At 43.2% G+C, this 24,072-nt stretch overlaps 1 protein-coding gene across 3 annotated transcripts in view; it reads left to right on the forward strand.

Moving 5' to 3' along the window:
- LOC136428098 (synaptotagmin-7-like) overlaps positions 1–24,072 on the forward strand; it is a 26,587-nt gene continuing 2,515 nt past the window's right edge. The window contains exons 1-5 of one of the 3 annotated variants that reach the window (XM_066417382.1): positions 1–539; positions 20,904–21,609; positions 22,676–22,829; positions 23,285–23,450; positions 23,732–23,856. In XM_066417382.1, coding sequence (XP_066273479.1) covers positions 455–539; positions 20,904–21,609; positions 22,676–22,829; positions 23,285–23,450; positions 23,732–23,856 — 1,236 coding nt within the window. In that variant the 5' untranslated portion in view covers positions 1–454. Of the gene's footprint in view, positions 540–7,191; positions 7,320–19,013; positions 19,179–20,903; positions 21,610–22,675; positions 22,830–23,284; positions 23,451–23,731; positions 23,857–24,072 lie in introns of those variants that run through there. The other 2 variants (XM_066417383.1, XM_066417384.1) reach the window with 2 other exon arrangements.

Raw genomic sequence — 24,072 nt, forward strand, 5'->3', positions numbered from 1 at the left:
CCGCTTGCTCCTTCCAGCTCAGTTTGGTCGTGGGGTTCGAACCCGGATCCTCAAGCTCGTTTACGTCACCGTCCCACCAACCCGGATACAGCCCTTCGCTGCCGGCTCACACTCACTTTTTCACCAACCACCGGTCGGCGTTTTTAATCCCGAGATCTCCACTCAGCCGTAGCGTCTGGTGACAGGGAGGTTGGTGGACAGGTTGGTGGAAAGTCGGACCAGTGTCTGCTGTGATCCTCCGCTGGACAACTGAACTCTGGACTGTCCGAATCCTGGTCCTCTGGTCAGCTCGGACGTCTGGTGTGTTTGCGCTCGTTTGAAACAAAGTGCACGATGGCATCACACCTGACATAGCAGGACATTCCAGCACGACTTTCTCACCGCCGGCGGGCAGCAGTGTGCACGGACCCGTCACCCAGAACTCTAACATCCTGACTTGCGCCCGTCTAACAAGATGAGCTCTTTCTTGAAGAAACCCGTGCAGGAGTTTGAGAGGGACACCACCCTGGCGTCCATGGGAGGAACCGATAATCTGAGTGGTGAGAGATTGTTTTTCTTCGCAATGTGCGCGTGAGCAATTCATAAACACCTTGGCTTTCTTGTTTGTAAGATTGCAACACCGTCGACCCACCTAAGATGGAGCGAGCATATATTTGATAAGTTTGCTATGTTACTATACTGAATCATTATTTCACAATGTTGATGAAAACAGAAAATTGGGGGTAAATAGAATAAGCAGCTGTGACTTGATACTATTTCTTTCTTTGTATCTTTTCTTAGTTGTTGTTGTTCTCTCGTTATATGTGCAGTGGGATTGTCCCGCCTTTTGTTTTCCTTTTACTCCAAACGTTACGACGGTAACAGCCGCAACAAGTAGCTTTTTAAACAGTTTGTTTCTGTCATACATTTCTCGTCCCTATTGGTTCTACAGCGATGTGGCCCCTCGTGCCTGAGTTCTCATAGCTACCGTCAACTGTCAATCAATCGATATGTTTGTCTAGAGACAGAGATAAGCACGACCCACGTCAATCGTCGCACACTTTGTCGATTTATCTCTTCCGCCATATCCTGTATTTTGTGAACTATATCTACCACAAGGCATCTCCCGGCAACAACAGGTGCCGCCATCGTTAGACACAACTATCTACGAGCTCCTGTGCTCGCGGAATTTACGAGCTACTTAAGCCCCTAGTTTCACGTTGTTGTTTCATCTATTTTTAACCTCCTTGGTTTTTGTTCTCTTGAATCATAAAAGTGATTGTTGTGGCACCGGTCTGTTTGTGTGTGTAAACGTTGTTTGACAGAGTGCGGTTGTCTGTAGAGCGAATGTGTACGGGGAGTTTGATTGACGTTATCAATGTTTGTACCACGATCGATAAGTGTTTCCTTGACATACTGATTCAGGAAGAACGCCGTTACTCCCTGATAAATACAGCGGTTGGCAAATACATACATGTTTCACGGCTCTCTTAGAATTGGTTAAAGTCGTGGTTAATGGAATCACTCACCTGACGACAAAAGCCTGAAGTGTTTGGATTTACTTTTCCTTCACATTGCCATGTCCCGTGAAACCACGGTCACTTCACTTGCTATGCATCGTCTGTTAGAGATTTATGAAGCCGACTCTAGAGGGTGCAGTTTTTCCTTGTTTGTGGTGCGGATATAGCCGTCAAGGTGCAGCGCAAGAACGCACCACGTTTTAGCGTTACATCTGTATGTGCCGCCATGGCCTTGTACTAGTCCTCTCTGGAGTACCGTGCTTCTTGCCACTGGCCGTGGTAATCAAAGTATTTGAGCACGTGGCGTAATGCCGCAGTCCAGTCATGTCTTAGCTAATCCTTCGCTAGGTATGCATCCCCAGACCCCGTGAGGGCATTCGCGCGCAAGCTGATATCCCCGCTATGCGTCATCAAGTCCCGCAGCGGCCAAGCCAAGTCAAGACCTCGATTGAGAACCACCAACATTCATTGATCAGACCTACTCAGGGGTCTTTCCCGATCCCCCATTAAAGGGAAAGCTCTGGAATACCGCTTTTTTACCCTAAGGGTCAGGTTTTTCGGCGGAAAACGTCGGGTACTGTCAAAGATGTGTCTAAAGCGCCTGGAATCTCACTGATGCTGCCGGGCCGTGAGCGACATGTACAAAACCGCCCCTGCATATAAACGTCGTTATAGGCCATGCATGGCAATCTGAACCACTTCACATCGCACCGCAGTCCTAACGCTTTCTTATGGCTGCCAAATAGAACTTTCACACTTCAATGTTTACACCATTCCTTAAACTAAAGATGCCAGTGCTGTCGCCTTTTATGAATCACGTTGTATGCAATAAAACAGACATGCTAAGTAACCTGATTGATTTTAAGTTTGTCTAACACCGCCCCCAAAGCGATTAAGGCATGTTAACCTTATTGGCGTCATTCCTAATTCTTCTGACAGAAGCAGATAGTTGGTACAGTTACAAGTCAAGTCAAGTCAAGTTTATTGCACAACAATTGCATCAGGTACAATGTACGGCAAATAACATGGAATATTAACAACTACGGACTATCTATACTAGTGCACTATCCTAACATCATTACTCGATACATAAGATAATGGCGTGATATATTTCACGTTATGGCACGGCTTCTCTTTTGCATAGTATCATATATGAATTGGCCTAGGTAGACAGATACAGAGTCAGGACATGACAGAAGTACATTAAATATTTCTCTACTTGTTCCAGGTAGTGTTATTTCCTTCTTACATGTAATCATCAGTCTTTTCCTTTCTTCATTATAAGATGGACATATCATAAGGAAATGGTATTCATCTTCAATATTTTCTTTGCAGGTGGGACACATTCTCTTTTCGGCTGGTATATTTTTGTGACGACCCTTTTCAATTTCTAAGCAATGCGCACCAATTCTCAGCCTTGTTATGCTATTTGTAAAGGATTTGTTTTGAACTGCCAAAAGATAATTCTACATGCCCGTTATTTATATAGACAGCTTGTGGAAAACTAGCAAGACCTCATTCTCTAGCTGATGTTTCAGTCAGCTTCAATTTAAGAGTTCATTCAGTTCAAAGAACATCAAAGCAAAGACCATGCGGGCGGTTACACAAACTATTCTAGAAGATTTCAATGACACGTTTGCGTTAGATAAACTAGGGTGTAGGTAATCTGTATAAGCTTCAGCTTCGCCGCGCCTTTGCAGTAGTAGTAAGCCTAGCCTTGAGACCTCACGGTTTGGTAATGATGTAACTATTGCGCCAGTAGCTCTTGCCAAGCGTTTTGTACCAACCAATACTATAAGACTACCAATGTGTGGCGCACTCGAATGAGGTGGTCCGTCCGCAATTGCATAAAGTCTAAGTCCAATTTTACCCTTATTCTGTATTCTGAGGTCGTTGCTGCCCATTGTGCGCAGCCGGTGGTGATTCTCTCTGAAGTCATCGCTTTGTAATGGTTCCTTACATAACGCCCACTGGCTCTCTTCCCAGAGGAGTGGTATTTTGTAGCCTAAAGTCGTTTTTTCTTTTATCACTGAGTGATGGCAGGTATAAAACGTAATGCACGTCCTTCTGAGAACACACACTCAGTACCATTAGACCAACATAACTTATTTCCATTTCACTATCCATTAAGAATAATTTCTCGAAGGAAATCTGAATTATTATCTTTACGCATGTGCCTACGAACTTTCAGCCACTTTATATGACATGTTGTCACTAGAGACGTTACATTTCTGCTGTACGAGTGTTAAGATGATGAGCTGTGGGATACAAATGCACCAGGGACCAATTAACTGTACCTCAAACTAGACGCTCACAAACAAATCATACATTTTGTCCTCAATTCTTATATGGACATAAAAGAATACGTATCCTAGGCGCAGTAAGAGATGACAACATACTGGTATTCAGACTAGAGTACGCTTATAGTGGATTGAAACGATTTAAGGGAGGAAAAGACTGACTGACGGAAAGAAAAAAGAAGGGAAGATGGGGAGAAAAGGAAGGAAATAGAAGAACTGCGACAAAGAAAGACAGAAGGAAAGACAGCCCGCACTCAGAATATCGAGAGAAATTGGACCTTATGGACAGATTGCGGCATCCAAATCTATAAAGGCGAAAGTGTCCCGGTAGAATTGCAATATAAGCTGAAAGGTTTTACGTAAAAGCCTTGTGTGCCTGTGCAGTGAACGGCGATGACGTTTATGAGATAGCCTGCCTGCGTCATGGAGGCAGAGAGATCGAGCCACATTAGCTCACTTCTCCGTATCATCTCTTGATGGTTGAGAGTGGATTGAGATTAGGAAATTCAATTTCAACGCAAAGTTCTCCAGGGCTTTAGCATTTAGAGGCGAACGTTATGCGTTCTTGCCTTTGTGATATGGCTGTCAGGTATGGGGAACTGTAATTCTCTGCCTTGTGGGAACATGGGCAGAATCGGTGCTTCGGAGACCTGTTCGTTCCGACTGGTTGGGCAGACGTGAAAGTACTGTCAAGGAGAGAGTGGGATAAAACTACGTATGCCTTGTAGCGGCGCTGCTGCGTACTGCAGGGTGTAGACCTGAATACTGACAAGTAACGACAACGTCTTAACTGATGAAAACTTATATACATGTGACTTGTTACCCCCAAGAATGGAGGCATTGTTTTTGGCTTGTCTGTCTGTGCGTGTCTGTTTTTCCGGATATTTTTGGTCAGGACCTCAGACAGCTTTGGTGGAAGGAAAAAGTGGGGTAGGTTTGAGCCGCCTAGCAGCTTTCTCTGGAACTGCAGGGGCGTCATTTTTGTCGGCGCTACCAGCATCATTAAGACTCTGCTAGATGTGAAATACCTGATTCAAGCTTAAGTAAAGAGAGAGTCAACTACAAATAGCGTTATCAACTTCAAAGTGACGTGTTCTTCTTTTGGAGAACTTTTGTAAACTTATGTGCAACAAAAAGGGCAGGAGTCTCTTTATTACATGGTTTGATGAACAGTAGGTGTTTGATATGCAGGTGTGAGGTATGGCAAATCATTCAGTCTAATTACTGTCAAACTCCTCCGCGAAGATGGTGTATAACATCGACTTAATGGCTATAGAACCAGATGATTTACACAGATACAGGTCCCGGCAAGGCTATTGTTATGCTCAAGGTGAATTGTTTGACGCACCGGCTCAACTGCTGCCATTAAACTGCAGAATGGCCCATCGGCTGTGGGCGGTTCATTGCTGTCATTGAGGTAAAAGGAACATAAAGAACCTGCTGATTTCGTGCTACGACTTCCTGGGACTTCATTTTCAAGGACACGGAAGGGGACGTTCAGAATCGTTTCACTCCATTAAACCACCCTTCCATACCGGAACATGATCCAAACAGTCAGCAAAACTTTTAGAAGCAAACTTCCACACCTCTGGCGAAGTCGTGATAATAACGACACCTGTTCACAGATGTGTATCGCAATAAAGATGAAACAAAAAACACAGAAACAAAACAAAATAAAACAAAACATACCAAAATTAAATCATAACGATTCGTCAACCCCTTCTTGACTTTTTCTCTTTCAAACTCTGCCCCTGCAGTTAAAAGAAGCCGCTAGGGGGCCCTACACGACTTAACCTCCCCCCGAAGAGCTACCTACCACTAAAAATCATGACCATAGCTTGTCCAGAACACGAGATACATGTATCAAAACCGGATGCTCCGTTGCAGTACCTTAGAAAGTTGCTAGGGGACCCCAAAATATGATAATCATACTAGATATCAAGACAATCTACAAAGGCATTCTCGAGTTATGTTGTTCACAAACTGACACACACACATAATCTAAAATATAACCTTTTTGGCAAAGAGAATAATTGTCATAATCTGGGAAAACTTGATTGTCGTCGCAAAAGGCGCTCTTCATGTAACGTTACCATCAGTTGTTCAACAGTTGATCGATCAGAATCCCGGCTTGATGCCACGTATTCACAACGTCAGGATCTCTAGATTTGACGAAGTGGGACAGCCCAACACACTCGTATTGTCTATCTACGAGCAGCTGCTCCCTTTCAATAAAACATAAAGATAAACAGATACATATGGAAAAGCCGGCTACTTCCTTCCTGGATAGAGTGAACATCTATGATTTGCTTACCGATCGCGTGTTCGTGTTTAAAAAGAGTTTGTCTACACGTCCAGGGGTCTGGTGCAAATCTTTCTCTGTCTTTTGGAATATTTCCAGATAAGAAAGTAGGTTTTAAGGTCGAAACTGACTTGAATGATGATGAAGCGTTCTTCTTCAGTCTGTCGCAGACATCAAATTGGGTCGAGGAACCGACTGATCTAAACGTGTTCGATCGCCTTCTGCAGAAGGAAAAAGGCAGTTGAATTGTCCACCTACAATTGAGATCACGTTCTTACCTCTGGTCTAAGTGATGTACTGACTGATTTCTTACTTAAGATATGCCAGTTCCTTTCATCAGACTATCGACCTACCGACATCACTTTCAGACTACACCAATTAACCTAGATAGGGGTGCCGAGATAGGACCAGATTACTGTCTGGCTGGAGGCATCTCATGCCGTCACGTATGCCTGCCACGTTCTGTCGGATTACTAATCTCCAAGCAGATCTATCGTGGCAACAAAGGGCCAAAACAATATCCAACCAGCCCCGGGGGGCATCATGGACATTAACTTTGCCTATATAATGATTCTGCCCCCGGTAGATCTGCTTGGAGAATAAGGTTTATCATGACCTAAACTAAAGGCACCTGAGAAACTTTGCTCCCTAGTCTCATTACTTTCTTGGCTCTTGGTCCAAGATTATAAACTGTGCTCTTCTGCTGTATACAATGCCTCTAGAGCATCTAAAATTACACAGTATGTCAACGATTCTTTATCCATTTGACTTAATTTTCGCTAACCATAAATCAGGGTCAATGCACGTGGTGCCTCAAGAGAATACGTTGCAGAGGCTAACATGAGTGGTTTTGTAAGATTTTCTGAGAATTAGTAGATTACATATCTTTGGGGATTTGTTGGCTTGGAATTGAGATGCCATCAAATTAGATAAAGCAAATTATTGCCTTCCGCGTTCCGGATCGCTTCCCCTGTGCGAGGCAGCTCGTGCAGTCACCTTGTTGCTGAATGTGGGTCATTTGGAGGAGGGGTTACACTAGTGAGGGGCGACGGGGTTGATTGGGAGGTTTAGAGCGTGCCATGATGTGCATCCCGGCGGCTCAGAGTCTGCCGAGACAGATGTAGACGGATTGAATGTTGCGTGAGGAAGGGTCGTCAGTGGTGTAGGTGAGCGCCTGAGGGGACATGCCGGCATCCTCCTGCTGCCGTCTACAGACCGGTAGGTAGGATGTCCCGTCTAGCGGGGTAACTTTGTGCAAGCACCATGCTCTGGCACGTGCCTCGCTCTATGTTTCCTGTGCTTTAGCTCGGATATCGTGTACGCAAGTAACATTCATGCTGTGATTTCCTTATGCTTTCTCCAGTAACTAATGCCTAGATGAATTAGCTGACAATCTAACTACTGTGTGGGTGTTGTAAACTGTCTAGTAACACGGATAAATATAGTTATATTGGCGTCTTGTGACAAGTGATAAGAAATCACCCTATTAGGTTGCTGTATATTTGTATGTAAGGTTTTCTTACTGCTCTGTGAATGGTACTTTACGCATCATTGGTGGCATTGTTGGATAGCACTGGAAAAATGCTTATTTCTTCATGCCACGGTTCTTCAAGCGTTTACTCTGTCATATTCACTGCCTCGGTTTGTTTTAACGACCAATCTGTCAGACGACGCCTTCGTCTGAAATATTCACCATAACTGCCTGGGGCTGTTACGCGGGACGTTTTCATTCGGTTCCAAGATGTATCGCTAGTTTTCTTCCTAAGACACCGTGCACTTAGAATTCGACGCGTCCTTGGAGTTAACATTACGAAAAACGAGGGAAATTGAGGGAAATCTATGGAAAGACTGTTTTTTGACGCGGTCGTACTTTGCATTTTACATTCGTTGTTTCATCATGCGGCATTGAAACAGGACGGATCCACACGATAATACCCACCCCGGACACCTCTAATGTACGACGTCCTTGGCAATATTTGCCCTTACCCGTCATAATTCTGCCTAGAAGCCCGACTATAACCTTTACCATTTATATCAAAGGACGTCCTCTGTGAGCCTCACTACTCCCATCGCCCTCGCTTAATCTCAAAATTTATCGATTGCTCCTCTACAGGCCATTATACTTTATCAAATCATATAGCAAACAATGCACAGCGTTCATCTGCATTCAAGAGACGTAAGTAAGATGGCTAAAATTGATTTGATAGTTGCCAGAGAATGACCTTCCAAACGTTCTTCCGTCGCGTTAAAGACTGGAAAATTACGTGTCTGTTTTACTTCTCTGGAGACGTCGCCTTATGCCCTTGGTTGCTCAGTCTTGCTTGACTGTCTCACGGACGGACGCGTGCAGAAGGGCACATCAGCGTCGGTCACGTAGTCTCATGATGCACCGTGAAAGAATCTAACCGTCCGGTAACTACATAATTGTCGTAGCGTTCCTCCACGCCATCACGCAGGGATTTCCGTCTTCACAACTCCGCGTCTCTCGACTCGCTCAATTTTGATAACGTCTAGGTCACCCTGGGTTGTTTGCGCCATATTACATTTTGGAGATTGACTTTTAAGTGTGCGTGACACAAATACAAGTTGGCACTATTAAGACCGATGAACACTGTGTTCTCGATACAACTCAAAGTTCACCTTGTTCCTTGGGGACATCCCAAGACATGTGTACATATTATAAAAGTAGAATAGATTAGAGTATCGGCGATGAAGATAACGCCACCAAGCACACGCACATCACGAGGTGAATTTGCACTACAGCAATCATGGATTTTTATAACCTGGCTGTAAAAATTTAAAACCATTGGTTTATGTGTGTGGTCGGTGACTCTGTAGCAACATTGATACAACTCTAAACATTAGAAAATGTGATTTATACTGGATTATCACATTACAATCTGATTGACAACATCATGCTTCTCTAGTCCGTTTACGAGCCCCACAGGGTTAGGCAGGGAAACAGTAGTCTCTAACAGACTTCCTAGGAGTGCTGAACTTTGTATAGAAATCGCTGAACAGTGAGTGTTTAGCGAATAGTGTAAAGGCGCATATGATACTGTGAAGGAGAATATGGTCTATTCATTAAGAGGCTGCCATAACTCACTCCTGTAGAGCAAGGAAGACATGACTAAATCCGCCTTGTTGCATCAATTTCTTTTGTCGTAAATTCAAAGCAAATATAGACCTTTACCAGACAATTGGCATGAAAGGTTCGTTTTCTAGATAAAGGTTGTATGTTTTTATAGCAAAAGTTAGGAACCGAACCTGCCGAGAAAGCTTAAAAAATACTCCAAGAATATAAATGTCTTTGGTCGCTCCAGTGACTGCCAAGTAATCATAAGGATCTGTTCACAACATTTGAGAGAAGAATTCGTACAGAAAACAATGTAAGAGAGTTACGAGTTACATGTCATACGGCAGCCACAGTGTCTGTCATAGTCCGTGAACCAGAAAATTGAACACTTTTCCGCGTCAGCGCCTGAAATAAATGAAAGACAGCAGCTGTGACGAAATCCCATCCATCGATCTTACCAAAAATTAAACCAAAGATAATCCTGTCTCAACGGAAATGGATAAACGTTAAATCCCATGTGTAATGTGTATAGCAAGAGCTATCTACCGCTCAAAAAGAACGACCGTAACATGTCCAGAAACACGAGATATCAAGACCGGAGGTTCCGCTGCAGTACCGTGGAAAGCAGCCAGGGGGCCCCAAAATCTAATTACAGTACTAGTATATCTATTTCTTCTTTTTGCCAACCCCTACCAACTATCAAATATCATAAAGATCCATCCATGACTTCTCAAGTTGTGACCAACCTTCTTGACGATGATGAAACTTAATGAACATGCATATCTTATGGTACATCGGAGGCGCAAAAGGCTTGAGACGAATATCATGTCTATACCTCATGTTATCAGACACGACATAACGGTAAGAGGACACCTGCCCGGCTTAGCTTCGCATCCTTTTTAAGCTTTTAATACGCTGTCTCTGGGGTGTGCATTCTGTCGTCTGGGACGCACTTATGACCTAAACTCCACCAACCTCCCTACAGGGGTACGGATAGTACATGTAGAATACGGCAAAAAAAGGAATGATTGGTCAGAAAAGTCAGTCCACGGTAAGGCATATATTCCCCCTGCGTTTGCAAATGAAACCCTATGGTGGCCAAACTTCCCTGGCAAATATCCTCCCTATAGCTGGCGTAGTTAGTCTGGTAGAGACTGATTATGACCATAAGTTCCTTCACTCTACGCGTGGCAATATACCGGGTCTGGGTCTGCACTTATTACCTTCGCCGAGAAGGTTATGCAGAGGGTAGCGTTTGTATGTGTGTATGTTTGTAACGTACAGCATAACTCGAGAAGGCTTGGGTGGATTGTCTTGATATTTGGTAGGTAGGTAGGTCTTGATGAGACTTGGAAATGATTAGATTTTGGGTCCCCTAGCGGTTTGTCACGGTACTGCAGCAGAACTTCCTGTTTTGATATCTCGTGTTCTGGACATGCTACGGTCCTGATTTTTGAGTGGTAGATAGCTCTGTGAACAGAGAGTACGTGGTATAGGTTTGGGCCCCCTAGAGGCTTTTTTTGGAACTGCAGGAGCAGGTTTTGGTTCAGACTTTGAAAGGGAATAACTCAAGAAGGGCTTGATGGATGGTCATGATTTTTGGTAAGTAGATAGCTTGAGTGATGATGTACATGATTGGATACTTATTATGCAAATCAGTATCTAATTTGCATAATTAATGAGGAAAGTTTATACATCCGCCAAATTCCATAATAGGACTCTCAAACATGTGACATATGTAACCGAGGAGGAGAGAAATATTGATAGATATCAACTATGCAAATGAGGACCTCATTTGCATAATTAATGAGAAAATACTATAACTCAAGATGGGCTTGATGGATGGTCATGATTTTTGGTATGTAGATAGCTTAGATACTTTGTATGATTGGATGATAATCATGCAAATCAGACTCTAATTTGCATAATTAATGAGACAATTTTACAAATCCACTGTTTTCCATGATATGACTGTTCAAATATGTGACATTTGTAACTGAGGAAGAGAGGAAAGTTGATAGATAGAAAATATGCAATTGTAGGCCTAATTTGCGTAATTAATGAGAAACTACTAGAATTCCATACAGGTTAATGATGGCAATTTCATACTTGTGGCATTTAGAAGTTGAACATTGTGTGTGAATGTGAATGTGAACATCGTTGAATCACATTATGCTAATAAGGACCTCATTTGCATAATTGATTATATATGTTTACATACCCTTTCTTAAGCTTTGGAAGGGTTATACTGTGGACAACTTCTGTTATTTGTGTGAAGACGATCAACTGGTATGATTTATAATTGATGAGAAACACTCCTAATACGTCAGTCATAAAGGTTAAAATCATTTGGCGAAGGTATGAGGTCGTGGAACTCTAGTTAGAAATTGAAGAGATGCATTTATGCCTTAGAGGATTTCGAATTAATTTCTTGATTCGCACATGTATACCAACGTTAATGTGACTTCCCAATTATTCCGTGGCGTATTCCCATTTGTATTACATTGCTATTAATGGCGGAAACAGTAACCTTAAACAACCGCACAGCATATTGATGTGTATGTCACGGAAGGTATGTTATCAAACTGGTCATCTGGACACGGATGCCGGCAGGAAACAGTTGTAAAACGTTATCACAATGAGTGTTTGTTATTGGTTAAAGTAGGGTTGGACATGTGGCTTTGTTCACACGTCCCGTGCTTTGTTGGGCCAATGGTTCATGTCGTTCATCATTAAAGGCAGCTGGAGACCGGTCTATCATGATTTAAGTTCGGTACCTTCGAAATCGATTACATACATTTATTATTAGCATTAAGTCTAGATCTGGATGAGAGTGAAACGCGTGCATGACATGATAGATCAGCTTTATGGCTTTATTTCAACCGAAAACTCACAGGGTTGGATGCCTAGTATGACCTAATATGTTTTAAAACATTGCGAAGTGCCTAGCTAAAGCCTGACTGGGTAAATCGCACCCGTCTTACTGTCATATGATTAATCTTTCATCGTTCGAACTTCGATAATGATGGTACGAAAATGGCAAAAATAGATCAAATGCGTTCGGGTCATTATCATCAATCTTAAACTACTTGTAGAAATTGATTCTAAGAATGCGTGAAACTCCTGTGTATCAAAGGCATGAGCAATTGTCCCTTAAAACATTCCTACCTTGAGAGTAGGTCAAGTAAGAAAACAACTATCTAGTGTTCAATGTATGGTAATACTGTAGGACATAGGATCTTAGACCACATAGTGAGTAGGACATCTGTGTCTAATTATCGATCAATAAAGCGCAGGAACCCAGCGTTCCTGTATTCATTCTTGACTAGGAAACCACAGAGTGAGCATCTATACTTTCCTACACTGGTGGACAGCGGTGTGTTGCCGCTTTCGAGCGGCCGAACCTGCGCTGAGACGCCATCCTAAAGCTTTGGCCCGCTACCATGCCTCCTGTATCGCCCGGTGATGAGACCATCGGCTCCCCGAGAGACCGTCGCCCGTGCTGCGTTGCCCGACTGCCACGTCGACCGCCGACCCCAGCCTGCCGCCTTGCCTAGCCGTTCGGTTAGATGTAGTCTGCCCGCCTACCGCCGCATCGCACCGCCAACAGACCCAGCTGGACCGTCCAACATGCCCGCATGCTGTCCTCTAACCCATCCGGCCAGCCAACCACGCCTGCCTGCGACCGTCAGCCGGCCACGCTGCAGCATCGCCGGCCCGTCCCAGACCTCGGACCGTAGAAGCCTCGCTGAGCCTCGCGCCGCCGATCGTCGACTGCCGACCCCAGCATGAGAACCCCGCTACGCCATATCGCCCAAGCTTGCCGCTAAGACTCCGCTGTTCATGACAACATCTGAACTTTGCAACCTGACGTGACCCGTGCGATCCTCACTGCGAACTTTTAAAGAAATTCTCCCTTGCTCCAAGAAGACCACTGAACTTTTGCCGCGTAAGATAAGACCTACGAACTTTTGTGGTTCTGAGTAAGGTACCGTACACGAATTGTATGTAACAGTTAGGTGTTGACTTTTTCGTACGCCTACGGGTAACGATTACGCCTTATCAAACCTTTTTGTTTTGTATGTTGATGTTGAACTTGTATGTGCTTGCCTAACTAGATAGAACGATTGCCTACGGGCCTACCCTATTTTTGCTGGAAGTACAAATTCTTTGATGCCTTGAGACGTTCATGTTGTAGCTACATGGCCTCGGATCAATCTGCCCTGCTTGGGAAATGTTACTGTGCTATGTAACGTTTAAAAATACAAGATTCTCCATCTGTTTGTGTTCCGACGATTTTCTATGCAGTAGCCCGTCAGTTACCAGCTTGTCGCTAGAACTGCAATACCAAGCACTTGTCAAAATAGTAACACGCTGGGACTTGCTGTTTTCCCACCATTTTCTCAACTATTTGTCGGTGTCACAGACACCCGGACACCAGTAACGACTTGATACATCCTGTTTTTGTAACTTTATTGAATTTGTGTAACAGACGACGGGGACGTCGTCTACCCCCCGGCGGTGAGGGGTGTAGGACATAGGATCTTAGACCACATAGTGAGTAGGACATCTGTGTCTGATTAGTGATGAATAAAGGCAGGAGCCCACGTGCTCCTACAAGCATTCTTGACCAGACCATCAGAGTGTGAGCATCTATACTTTCCTACAATACGACTAGATGGGTATGGTATGCCGTACGCCTCTGTGCTGGATGGGTATGGTATGTTTTCGTTGTAGATTGTCTGCTAGTCCCCTTGCCGGGTCTGGGGCTTAAAAACAATCAAATGTAGCTGATAGGCGGTCATTTCTTCGATGAAGACTTGATGCACTCGCCCAATTATCTGATTAACGCCCATGTATGGGCCAGCTGGTGTCCGAATAAGCTTCGCCATGAATACTTACGATAAGGAGGGGTGTTTGGCGCTTTAACTCACTTTAACGGCAAGGCAAATCAGGATTCGGTTTTTTAACGGGTTTTCTAGTCTACCACAGAGGTATATGGTATACCATACCCATCTAGCACAGAGGCATACAACATACCATACCCCTGTAGCACTAGAGACGTACAACATACCATACCCATCTAGCACAGAGGCGTACAGCATAGCATACCCATCTAGCACAGAGGCGCACAGCATACCGTAGCCATCTAGCATAGAGGCGTACAACATACCATACCCATCTAGCATAGAGGCGTACTCAACATACCGTACCCATCTAGCATAGAGGCGTACAACATACCATACCCATCTAGCACAGAGGCGCACAACATACCATACCCATCTAGCACAGAGGCGTACAACATACCATTCCCATCTAGCACAGAGGCGTACAACATAAATACCTATCTAGCACAGAGAGGTACTTAATATACCATACCCATCTAGCACAGGGGCGTACAGCATAAAATACCTATGTAGCACAGAGACGTACAACATACCATGCCCATCTAGCACAGAGGCGCAAAACATATCATACCCATTTAGCACAGAGGCGTACAACATACCATATACACCATTGCTGCTTTGCCCGTTTCTACAGTATATTCATCATTCATGATATAAAGCTGTTATGATGGATAGGTATTCAGTAGCATCTTACAATGTAATCGGTCAACGTGCATCAAATTAGATTATATCACATAAGATTGGACCAGATTAGATTGGGTTGGGTTACACGAGGTTGTGCTATTTCACGCTTGATTGATTATACACGGTGTTGAAACCTTTCATATTACCCAGGACATAGAATTTATCATGGGAATTGTAGGGCGTAACTCCACAGTAACTACATTTTGTCATCTGTATCGCTGGCGCCATGTCGGAATCATTGTTCCCGCCTTTATAAGAAGAGGACGCCAGCGATATGTTGTATAGATGCAGTCAACTGAAGAACTCCAATGGTTTATGAGACTCTACACATGCATAAGAAATATAAGTTATAACTCATTCAGATATACATGTACTTAGTCAAAAGTGATGAGCGGTTCAACTGTGTACTTGATAATAAGATCATTTTTTTTATGTAAATGTAGGTACAGTCAGTCAGGTTTGTATGCCGATGCTTTTTAAAGGCAAGAAACAAAAGATGCTAACGACGCTTCAAGATGCTAAAAATCTTTTAAGTACCGGAATGCGAATGCATTTTCCATTTTCAAATATTGAACAGAGGGGGATTGAAGAGATTTAAATTTTGTTAAATTTACTAACTTGCTTTAAAGTATCCTCCTTACAGGCCTTCTAGAGCTAGCGCAGAAACGATCTCCCCGGCATTAGAACCTGGCCCATAGGTGAAAATTGTGAATCAGCGCTCCCGCAAAAAAACTTAACGTCGATATTCCTGGAAATGCGGCCAAAGAGGCCAATTGTAAAGAACGATAATACAAAGTAGTTGAAGCTGTTCTTAATGAATCTATCTCATCAAGAATCTTGTAAATTGTAATTTGAAACAATACAGGCGGATAAATTGACTGTATATTTAACACTGACATATGTCGTATATCTTATAAGAAGGAACTATGAGAACTGAGGCATGATCTTTTGAAACTGTGCTGTATTTCAATTTATAAACAGTGCTGACCCCTATCATTAGAAGTACTGTACAGCCGGTGCACGTCTACGTCTGTGCCTTCCACGTTGAATTACAAACCGTAGAGAGCAATTTCTTCTATCAAACTCGCTGCTGCGAAGCCACTTGATATGTCAAAGTGCTGGGAAGGTCTTCCCAAAGTGCCATCTTCATCGCAAGCCCGTACTGTGATCCATTTAGTACCGTCAATAACACCCACGCATGGCTGTCAGGTTTCTTCAGTAGTGCTATTACAATGTTGGATAACCCGCATAGAAAGCCCGTTACAAGACGGTTTGGGAATTGATTATATCCTTACAGGGACCATTGACGTAAATATTGTCTTTCATCATGACTGCCACCTGTACTTATGGAAACGTGAATTATAAATGGAAGAATTCTTAATTTTTTCATACAAAATCACAAACAGTGTTTCTGAATCATGTTGAGTAATGCGAGTACGATTTGATAAACGATACTAGTGACTTTCAAAGTGGGGATAAAAGTCGAAAAGTGAAGAGCACCAAAAGAATAACGCAATCTCAAAGCTTCCATTTTTTGAAAACTATGGCACCAGAAAACTTTCTCAATATAATCAAGGTACATAAACGACACTTCATATACCTTCATACACATTGGATGAGCGAGAGAGCAACATTTGTTCTTTACCTTTGGAAGGTGCGTATTTTGAGTAGTTTGTAGTCGACATTTCCCTCCCACTCGAAATTGGGGAAGTGTGGTTCAAGTTGTAGAGACAAGGTGGCGTTTTGAGAGGATTAAAAGTCAGTCAGACCTCTTCTGCCCACAGTGATATACACATCACACATACAGCTTCTCTAGAGTCATACCAATCCTAACAACTGACGACAGTCGTCCGTTAAAGCAAACAACCCGAGTGGCAGTGAAGTGAACATTGATAAGAGTGGACCATGCAGTAATATCAGGAGTGTATGAACTATTAACATTGTGTTGTGCATTATTCGATAAGCACGGCGTTCTTTCCCTCAAATGTGTGAATCTGCCGACGTTCTTGACTATTTTTGTTGGTCGTGCTCACAAATGTAAATGTACGCTTGTTGTAACTTTTTTTTTACTTCACAACCCGCGTTAAGGTGCATGCTGCTTTGCCCCTTTAAGTCAATATCCGCCCTGAAGTCCCTGTTGAAAGCCTATCCGGATGCAATTCTACACATAATCCTTTTCAACTCTTGGCATTCCTCGTACGTAAGAAATCAATGTCTAATACTCTTACGAACAGGACTTCCTTTGATCGAGGATGTACAGTCACTGTTCGTACCTTAGATTGCAAATATGAGTTTATAGGATTACCCAATGTAAGTTCATTTTCACCTGTCTAGACACTTTTTGTCTTGGATCACGAGGGTTAAGAGGTATGAGAGGTGAGGTAATCGATCTTCAAGATACGTTGAAATTGTACATGACTAAATGCCATTTAGGTATGTGATAGCCAAAGATGGTGACGTTTCATCTCATGCTTAAGGCAATATACCTAGTAGCCCTGGAATGATAGATAGCGTACGGTACTATTGCTGCAATTGTTCGTCTTTCCATGTTATTTGTCTTTGGTCCGTTCATTGGGATACCGTACATTGAACCAAACATGCTGCACATGACTTTGTCTTTGCAGCTGAACCTTATCAACATTTTTGTACACATTTGCTTTTCCCTTGCGACGCTGTCAAATATCATTGCCCTAGGTTATTTTCAGAGTCATACTGCACTTGGAACTCGGTATCAGGGCGACGGCTGAACGTGCCGTTAGGTGACATAGCAACAATTGGTTCGTTGGGGAATGTTATACATAGTAACTGTCCAAGTAATGGCACGCAGAAAATTGGATCATTTGAGGAAATGATCAAAAGGACCAAGTGTGAAGCAAAATTCCCCCATCTAATCGTAACTTTTCCAACATTTTGAAACGCCACGAGTAATAGAGAATTCTGCTACGGTGTAAATCAATTATGTTGTCGCGAAATTCATTAACTTTCAATGTTTCAAAGAAGATTACTAGTTCACTGTTATAGTCATATAGACGGCCAAGTACTGCCGGTTTTCATTGCTGGTCTATGCAAACACCATTGCTTGTGTTTAATGACTAACCCATTTTACAGCCACTTCGTCCAAAGACAAGGATTGGGTTTTACGACAAGCTCATAAACCGGACGCTTTGACTGCAGATTGCTGAGCGTTGTTTGAGAAATAGACAGGGACTGTGGAACGTGTATTGTTGCCATCAAACCTGCTTCGAATTCTATCAGACGGCCAATCTCATATGTCCACAAGTCATTCCAACTTACCAATTATGGAGACAAATGAAGTCTTTTGTTGAACGACAGAGCTCGGCTGATAGTATTCTGTGACCATTACATTGAGTCAATTTGATCTAATCGCCTGTATAAACGTTATGGCATCTTGTTATTTCAAAGGGTTAGCACTAAAACTTTTCGAGCAGATGCTTACTCGGAAGGTCGAGTTTTGACCAATCAGAAGGCTCGTTCTGGCGACCGTTGCCCGGGGAGTGAATGCTGTGGTGATAACGTTGCACATTTGTCGTCTGATTTGAAAGGCGGGTCCAAAGGCCGCCAGGAAACGGAGGAACGTGAATGCGTTGTACCGCGTCACCTTCGTTAATAGATCAACAAGTACATGGCTGTTCCCGCACGACGTTCTCTGTCGACAAATAAAATTTTGTCTTTCGTCGATACCTGTCTGGAAGTTTAAAACATGTGGAGCTATCTCTTGTCCCGCGTCCCGTGTCTTCGCCGTTTCACTAAATGTGCATCCCAAATGTTCCATATAATACGTGGAATGATGTATACCTTTACCGTCTTACAACTGAAGTAGCAATATGACGGGGACAGCCAGTGTAATATTTTCAGTCTTGTTATTATAAAACAGAGAGGGCAGTGAGTAGCTGGGAAGGATATTTATACATACAACTCTTACTCAGAGTCACAGACGAAAAGTAGCGGATCAAACTTGAAATATCTGACCGTTTCCAAAACTATATCCAGTTTCTTGAGTAACTGTTATTTGACGTATCATATTACCTGGATGTAAAACCTTCATCGACGTACATACAACTCAATTACATGCAAAATATGATTCATCTCAATTTCTCTAGTTTCAGAAAAACTGCATCGTTATAATGATACAAGACAAAGGTACCGTTAATCACTCAGCGAAATGATATCGTTTGTCGTCTCCTCCTTAGTTTTGTATGATTCCCATGTTTATACTATACCACCTCACCGTTTCCTTGCCATCGGCCCAGTCCTCTTTTGTCCGCCAAGGATAAACAACTATAAACATTCCATGACAGTTAGTTCGTGTTTGTAAAATTCCTGACGACAGATATGATCTGCGATATAGTTAGCTTCCTAGACTCGGAGCGATGAGGAGCATTTTGCCTGGTAAGTGCCGTTTAAGAGGGAGAAACAATTGAGAAATACACTCTCTTCATAATGTTCGCTTCATAACATAGCTTTAGTAAGTGGTTATGTGCACTGCATTATATTATGCTACCCCGTCTGTTATTTTGGTGCGCAACGCCATTTGTAAACGACTCATGTACAAGGCGTGATGATGCATATCTAGAAGCAGGAAACAAGTTCTAAACGGTCCATAATCAAGATGAAGGGGCTCATACGCTGGGAATGAGACTTTCGCAGAGAATCTTGAGCAGAAATACAAACGCAAACATGTACACAAAAGTTGCCGCTATGCGCTAGAGGCATGACGCATTAACACCTGTGGCTTCACATGCGTAAGGATTTTATATTTATGTTGCCCGCTATCTTTCTAGTGCATAGTTGAATTTTGTCTGAGAGTCCCCATGTCTTACCACGTGGCCTGTCACATGCTCTCAAAGAGTGGCGCTGTTAAACGTGTTCGAGGACCGAAAATGTTCATGTGAACGATAATGAAATGTGGAGAAGCGAGGATGAAGTGTTTGTGATCATTTTCCCTCGACATTGAGTATCATCCAAAGTTTTAGGGTTGGAAACATTATGACAAGATGGAGTTCAACGAGCATTTCTCGGGCTTCTCCACTTCAGAAGTACGTGCCTGTTACGCAAGTGAAGGTGTCTGTAGTGCCCTGTAGTGTTTTCATACTTGTAGATGTTCCCGCACGCGGCAGGCTGCGTGGAACTTTGATGCTTAACTCCACGTTTGGAGCGAACACCCCATGTGGTAAGGGGCCATTTATCAAGTCAAAGTAGTGGCTAGTACTCAGTAGTGGCACCAGAACACGGAAGTTCCGTACTTTCAACATTTTGAACAGTGAATAAGAGACTATCAAAAGTGCTAGATGAAAGGCAGAAAGTCAAACACTTCGTGTACTTTGGGCCCATTGTGACCTTCATATTTCAGTTTCCGTGCTGTATGGAAAGAGCCAGACAACGACGGTGGTATAGTTATAACATCCAGCTTCATTGTGCCCTCGCGAATGGCGCTCTATCTTGTTGGGCTATCCAAGCTATATGTCGTTACTTTCTCTTCAATAGCATAGTATTTCAATACAGGACATGGACATGACTGTTCCTCCGATAGTGTTTACTTAGGCGTGCATGCCAAGCCATGGCCATGGTATGATATGATATGTAAATAGTTAATAACTCTAACCTTTGAATGAAAGGAGGTAGACGTGATCAGACATATATTTCTACCTGTTTCAATGTCATATGTAGTCCTGACACACTTCCATTACATTCATGTTTACCTTGCTTATTCACAGAGTCATGTTTAACCACTTGAACTAAAAAGAGCTTATGGCGTAGGGACTGTTGATAATATGTGACATTTTCAACAACCCAAGGGACTAGGTAGGTAGGTAAAGTACGTCGCCTAGGCAAAGTTAATAAGTAAAGGCAGTGATGATCATGGGGTCTGTGTAGTAACTTAAAAATAGGAAATTCGTCATGCTATGTATGGCGAAATCGACTTCTAATTCTTTCTATGTAACCAAAAGTATCACAATGCTTCTTTTCCCTTGTAAGTAACATTGTATGTCTATAGAGAAACCCTATCACTGTCCTAATACCTACGAACAAAAGTAGCTGCGATAGTGTTATCACGATACCCTAGCCATATTCACAGATTGCCATGTCAGTAATGTTAATCCCTCTCCTCCTCAGCCTATGCCCAGACGTTGATCGCAGTGGGCGCCGCGGTACTGTGCTTCCTCCTTCTCCTGGGCTGCACCATCTGCTGGCGGCTGCGGGCGTGGAACCGGCGGGCCAAGGCGCGACAGCCCTCCGAGCGCCTGTCCGTCTCCCTCCAAGGCACTCCCTTCGGCCCGACGTCCTCATCCAGCATCAAGTACACCCTGGACCCGGCTGACGTGCCCGCTAGTACCGTCTTCTCCTCTGTGACCGCTTCTCCGTTCCTCCCGCCCTCTACACCCGACCCCAATGAAGCTCGAACCAAGCGGTTCTCCTGCCCGGACCCTCCGTCCGCTGAACTGCTCGGGAGGAGGGACAATCTACGGCGTAGTAGGACGCTCGAGTCGGTGGAAGACGGTCCGATCGAGGAGTCGTCCTCGGTAGAAACAGACCCGCCCCGAGGCCCCCTGCCCCCGGTGTCCGGCAACAAGACTACGCTACACTTCAGCCTGTTCCACTCGGCGTTTGACCACACCCTGACCGTGACCATTCTGGGCGTCAGTAACCTGCCCAGGACCTTCAGCATGGAGAGCGCCGCCTTCGTCAAGGTCTGGCTGTTGCCCTCCCACCAGGAACCCGTCCAGACAACCATCCGCAGGAAGTCCTTCAACCCACAGTTCAACGAAAGTTTCAAGTTCAAGTCGACGGAGAGGGAGGACATTGGTGGCGTACATATCAGGTAACTGAATAGTTACTTAGTCTTTGGCGCATGAAGTAGAAACAAGTAGACTATTTGAACTATCTTGGTACAATGTACAGCATAATGCAAGTAGAATTGAAGACCACAGGGAGTAGAGTCCATTCCAAGTCACCAAGAGGGTTGTTATTGCCATAATTTACAAATGTTTTCAATCTATTGTTATTATTTGAGTGAGAGATTTAATACTTTACAAATATTTTGAATGTGATTTCAACTTTATTAATATTCCTCCGGTTTTCTAAAACTTTAGAAATATTCCTCATGTGGAATATGATATTTTTAACAGTTTCTTAATACTGGTAACAGCATTTACCATTATTTACAATTCTTTACAATTTCTAACCATTTTCTACCATTATTTGTAACACCTTTATAAATAGGTCAGAGGGCTGTTAAAAAAAACAATTCACACACTATTGCGAAGTATAGGGAAGAATGCTCTCCACAAAGGACCCAACAGCGTCCCGCAGTGAAATCTAAAGATATACAGAAGCAGACAGAAGGGCCGGATTAGCACCTACATTTATGGGGGCGATCACCATTCTACCATTATCTACCATTTCCTACCATTTTTTGTAAATATTTCCAAACCTGAAAGAATCATGTAGATGTTTAGAAATTATTCAAAATAAACTTGCAGTAACTTTCAAAATGTTTCTAAACTATCTAACTGAATTTGAATAAATTCAAATTTTCATAATCAATCTTTTAAACAAATTTAGAACTATTGTTGCTCAGATATTCTTTTATTAGAAATAATTCAAAATTATTACAAATATCATTCAAAAAACCCTCTTGGTGACTTGGAATGGACTCTAATACTAAAGTTACATTTTTTTAGGTTTCTTTGAGTTTTTGAGGCATTCTGGTTTAGATAAAGTTAGTCAAGACGAAACGTTCCTTGACGAACACTTCAACACGAAAGCGATGAGTAGGGATATTATTTGCAAGTTTGTAATAAGTATACCTTTACACAACGTAAACAGCAAACTGCGGAACAGTCTTGAGTAGAGTATCTAAGTCTGTGACCTGGTCCTGTTTGCAGATTTGCCGTGTACGTGAAGCAGCTGTGGGACAAGAAGGACGGGTTCGTTGGGGAGGTGCTGTTCCCGGGGGCGGAGTGGGAGCGGAGGGACGTGCCCACTACCTTCAGCAGGGAACTCAAGTCATCCAAGACCAAGGGAGAAAAGCTCAGGAAGGTCAGTGTACTGTATACCACACACCTGTTTGTGAAAAATTGCCCATCCCTTCAAACGTTCCGAGATGTGGGAATCATCAGCTCTATCTTCATTTTCTGTCCGAAATGGTGCTTCGTTAAAGCCTTTCCTGTTCCGTCCAAGGACCACACAGCCAACAAATGGCTACAAAAGATTACAACAAATCCGAATATTTTCAGGTCGATCATGATACTGTAAAATGCCTCCGCCACTAAGGCGTCGCCACAAAATTGGGAGGAAACTATGCAAGGGAAAGGAGATGTGTACAATTCGACAGAAAGGCATTTTAAAACAGTCGCCACTTGATCTGAACGACACCAGATATGCTGTCTATTGCCTATGAATGATGCTGTCTCACTGACATGTTTACAAGGCTTTACCACAGCTGTTACAAATCACATAAAATGTGTATTCATTTGCCTTCTTACTTTTTGTAGATCTCCTCTTCGATTGACCTGGAAGAACTTGACGAGAAAGCCAAGTCCTGTGAGCTGTTCGTACTCCTGCAGTACCAGGCCATGTCCAACAGGATGAAGGTCCTCATCAGAAAAGCGGAGAACCTCACCAAGAAAAAGATGTCCCTCCCCGTACCAGGAACGGCAGGTAACGGCCCTTTTCTTGTACGCCTGACCAAAGATCATTTTCTGGCAAATTCCCGATAGGCAATAAACAACACCTGATGAAGGCTAGAGTATTACATGAAGGACATTGTCTATGAAGGATACTACAAGCTCAGTGAAATGTTTAAAAGGCTTTCCTATAGCCAATAGAAATCACATAGGTTTTTTTTATGCCATGTTACTTTTTGTAGCTCTCCTGTTCGATTGACCTAGAAGTTATAAATGGTGCAAAAGCTTATAGATTACTCGTTATCTGTTATATAGATCACTACATCATAGTGCGTCTGCTTCACCGTGGAAACGTCAAGGAAACGAAGGAGACCAAGTCAGCGAGCGGGGTCAGTCCGGTCTGGAACCAGCCCTTCCTGTTCGACATTCCTTCAGATCAGGTCAGACACCACTTGTTCGTTACCCACTAGAGCGAGTCACAAATAAACTGTTGAAAAATGTCGTACTTTCGTTTGGATGGGAGAGTGGCTAGTGCTAAGACGAATGTCTTGGAGAGTATGTATTTGTTGTCAAAATCTGATGGTGTGTAGGTAGTTTATCAATGTTTCCTCGATACTCTCCTTGGTGCTGAAACGACCTCCGATGTTTTCGATCGG

This window comes from Branchiostoma lanceolatum, chromosome 2, assembly GCF_035083965.1.
Source record: "Branchiostoma lanceolatum isolate klBraLanc5 chromosome 2, klBraLanc5.hap2, whole genome shotgun sequence".
Classification (NCBI taxonomy): Eukaryota; Metazoa; Chordata; class Leptocardii; order Amphioxiformes; family Branchiostomatidae; genus Branchiostoma; species Branchiostoma lanceolatum.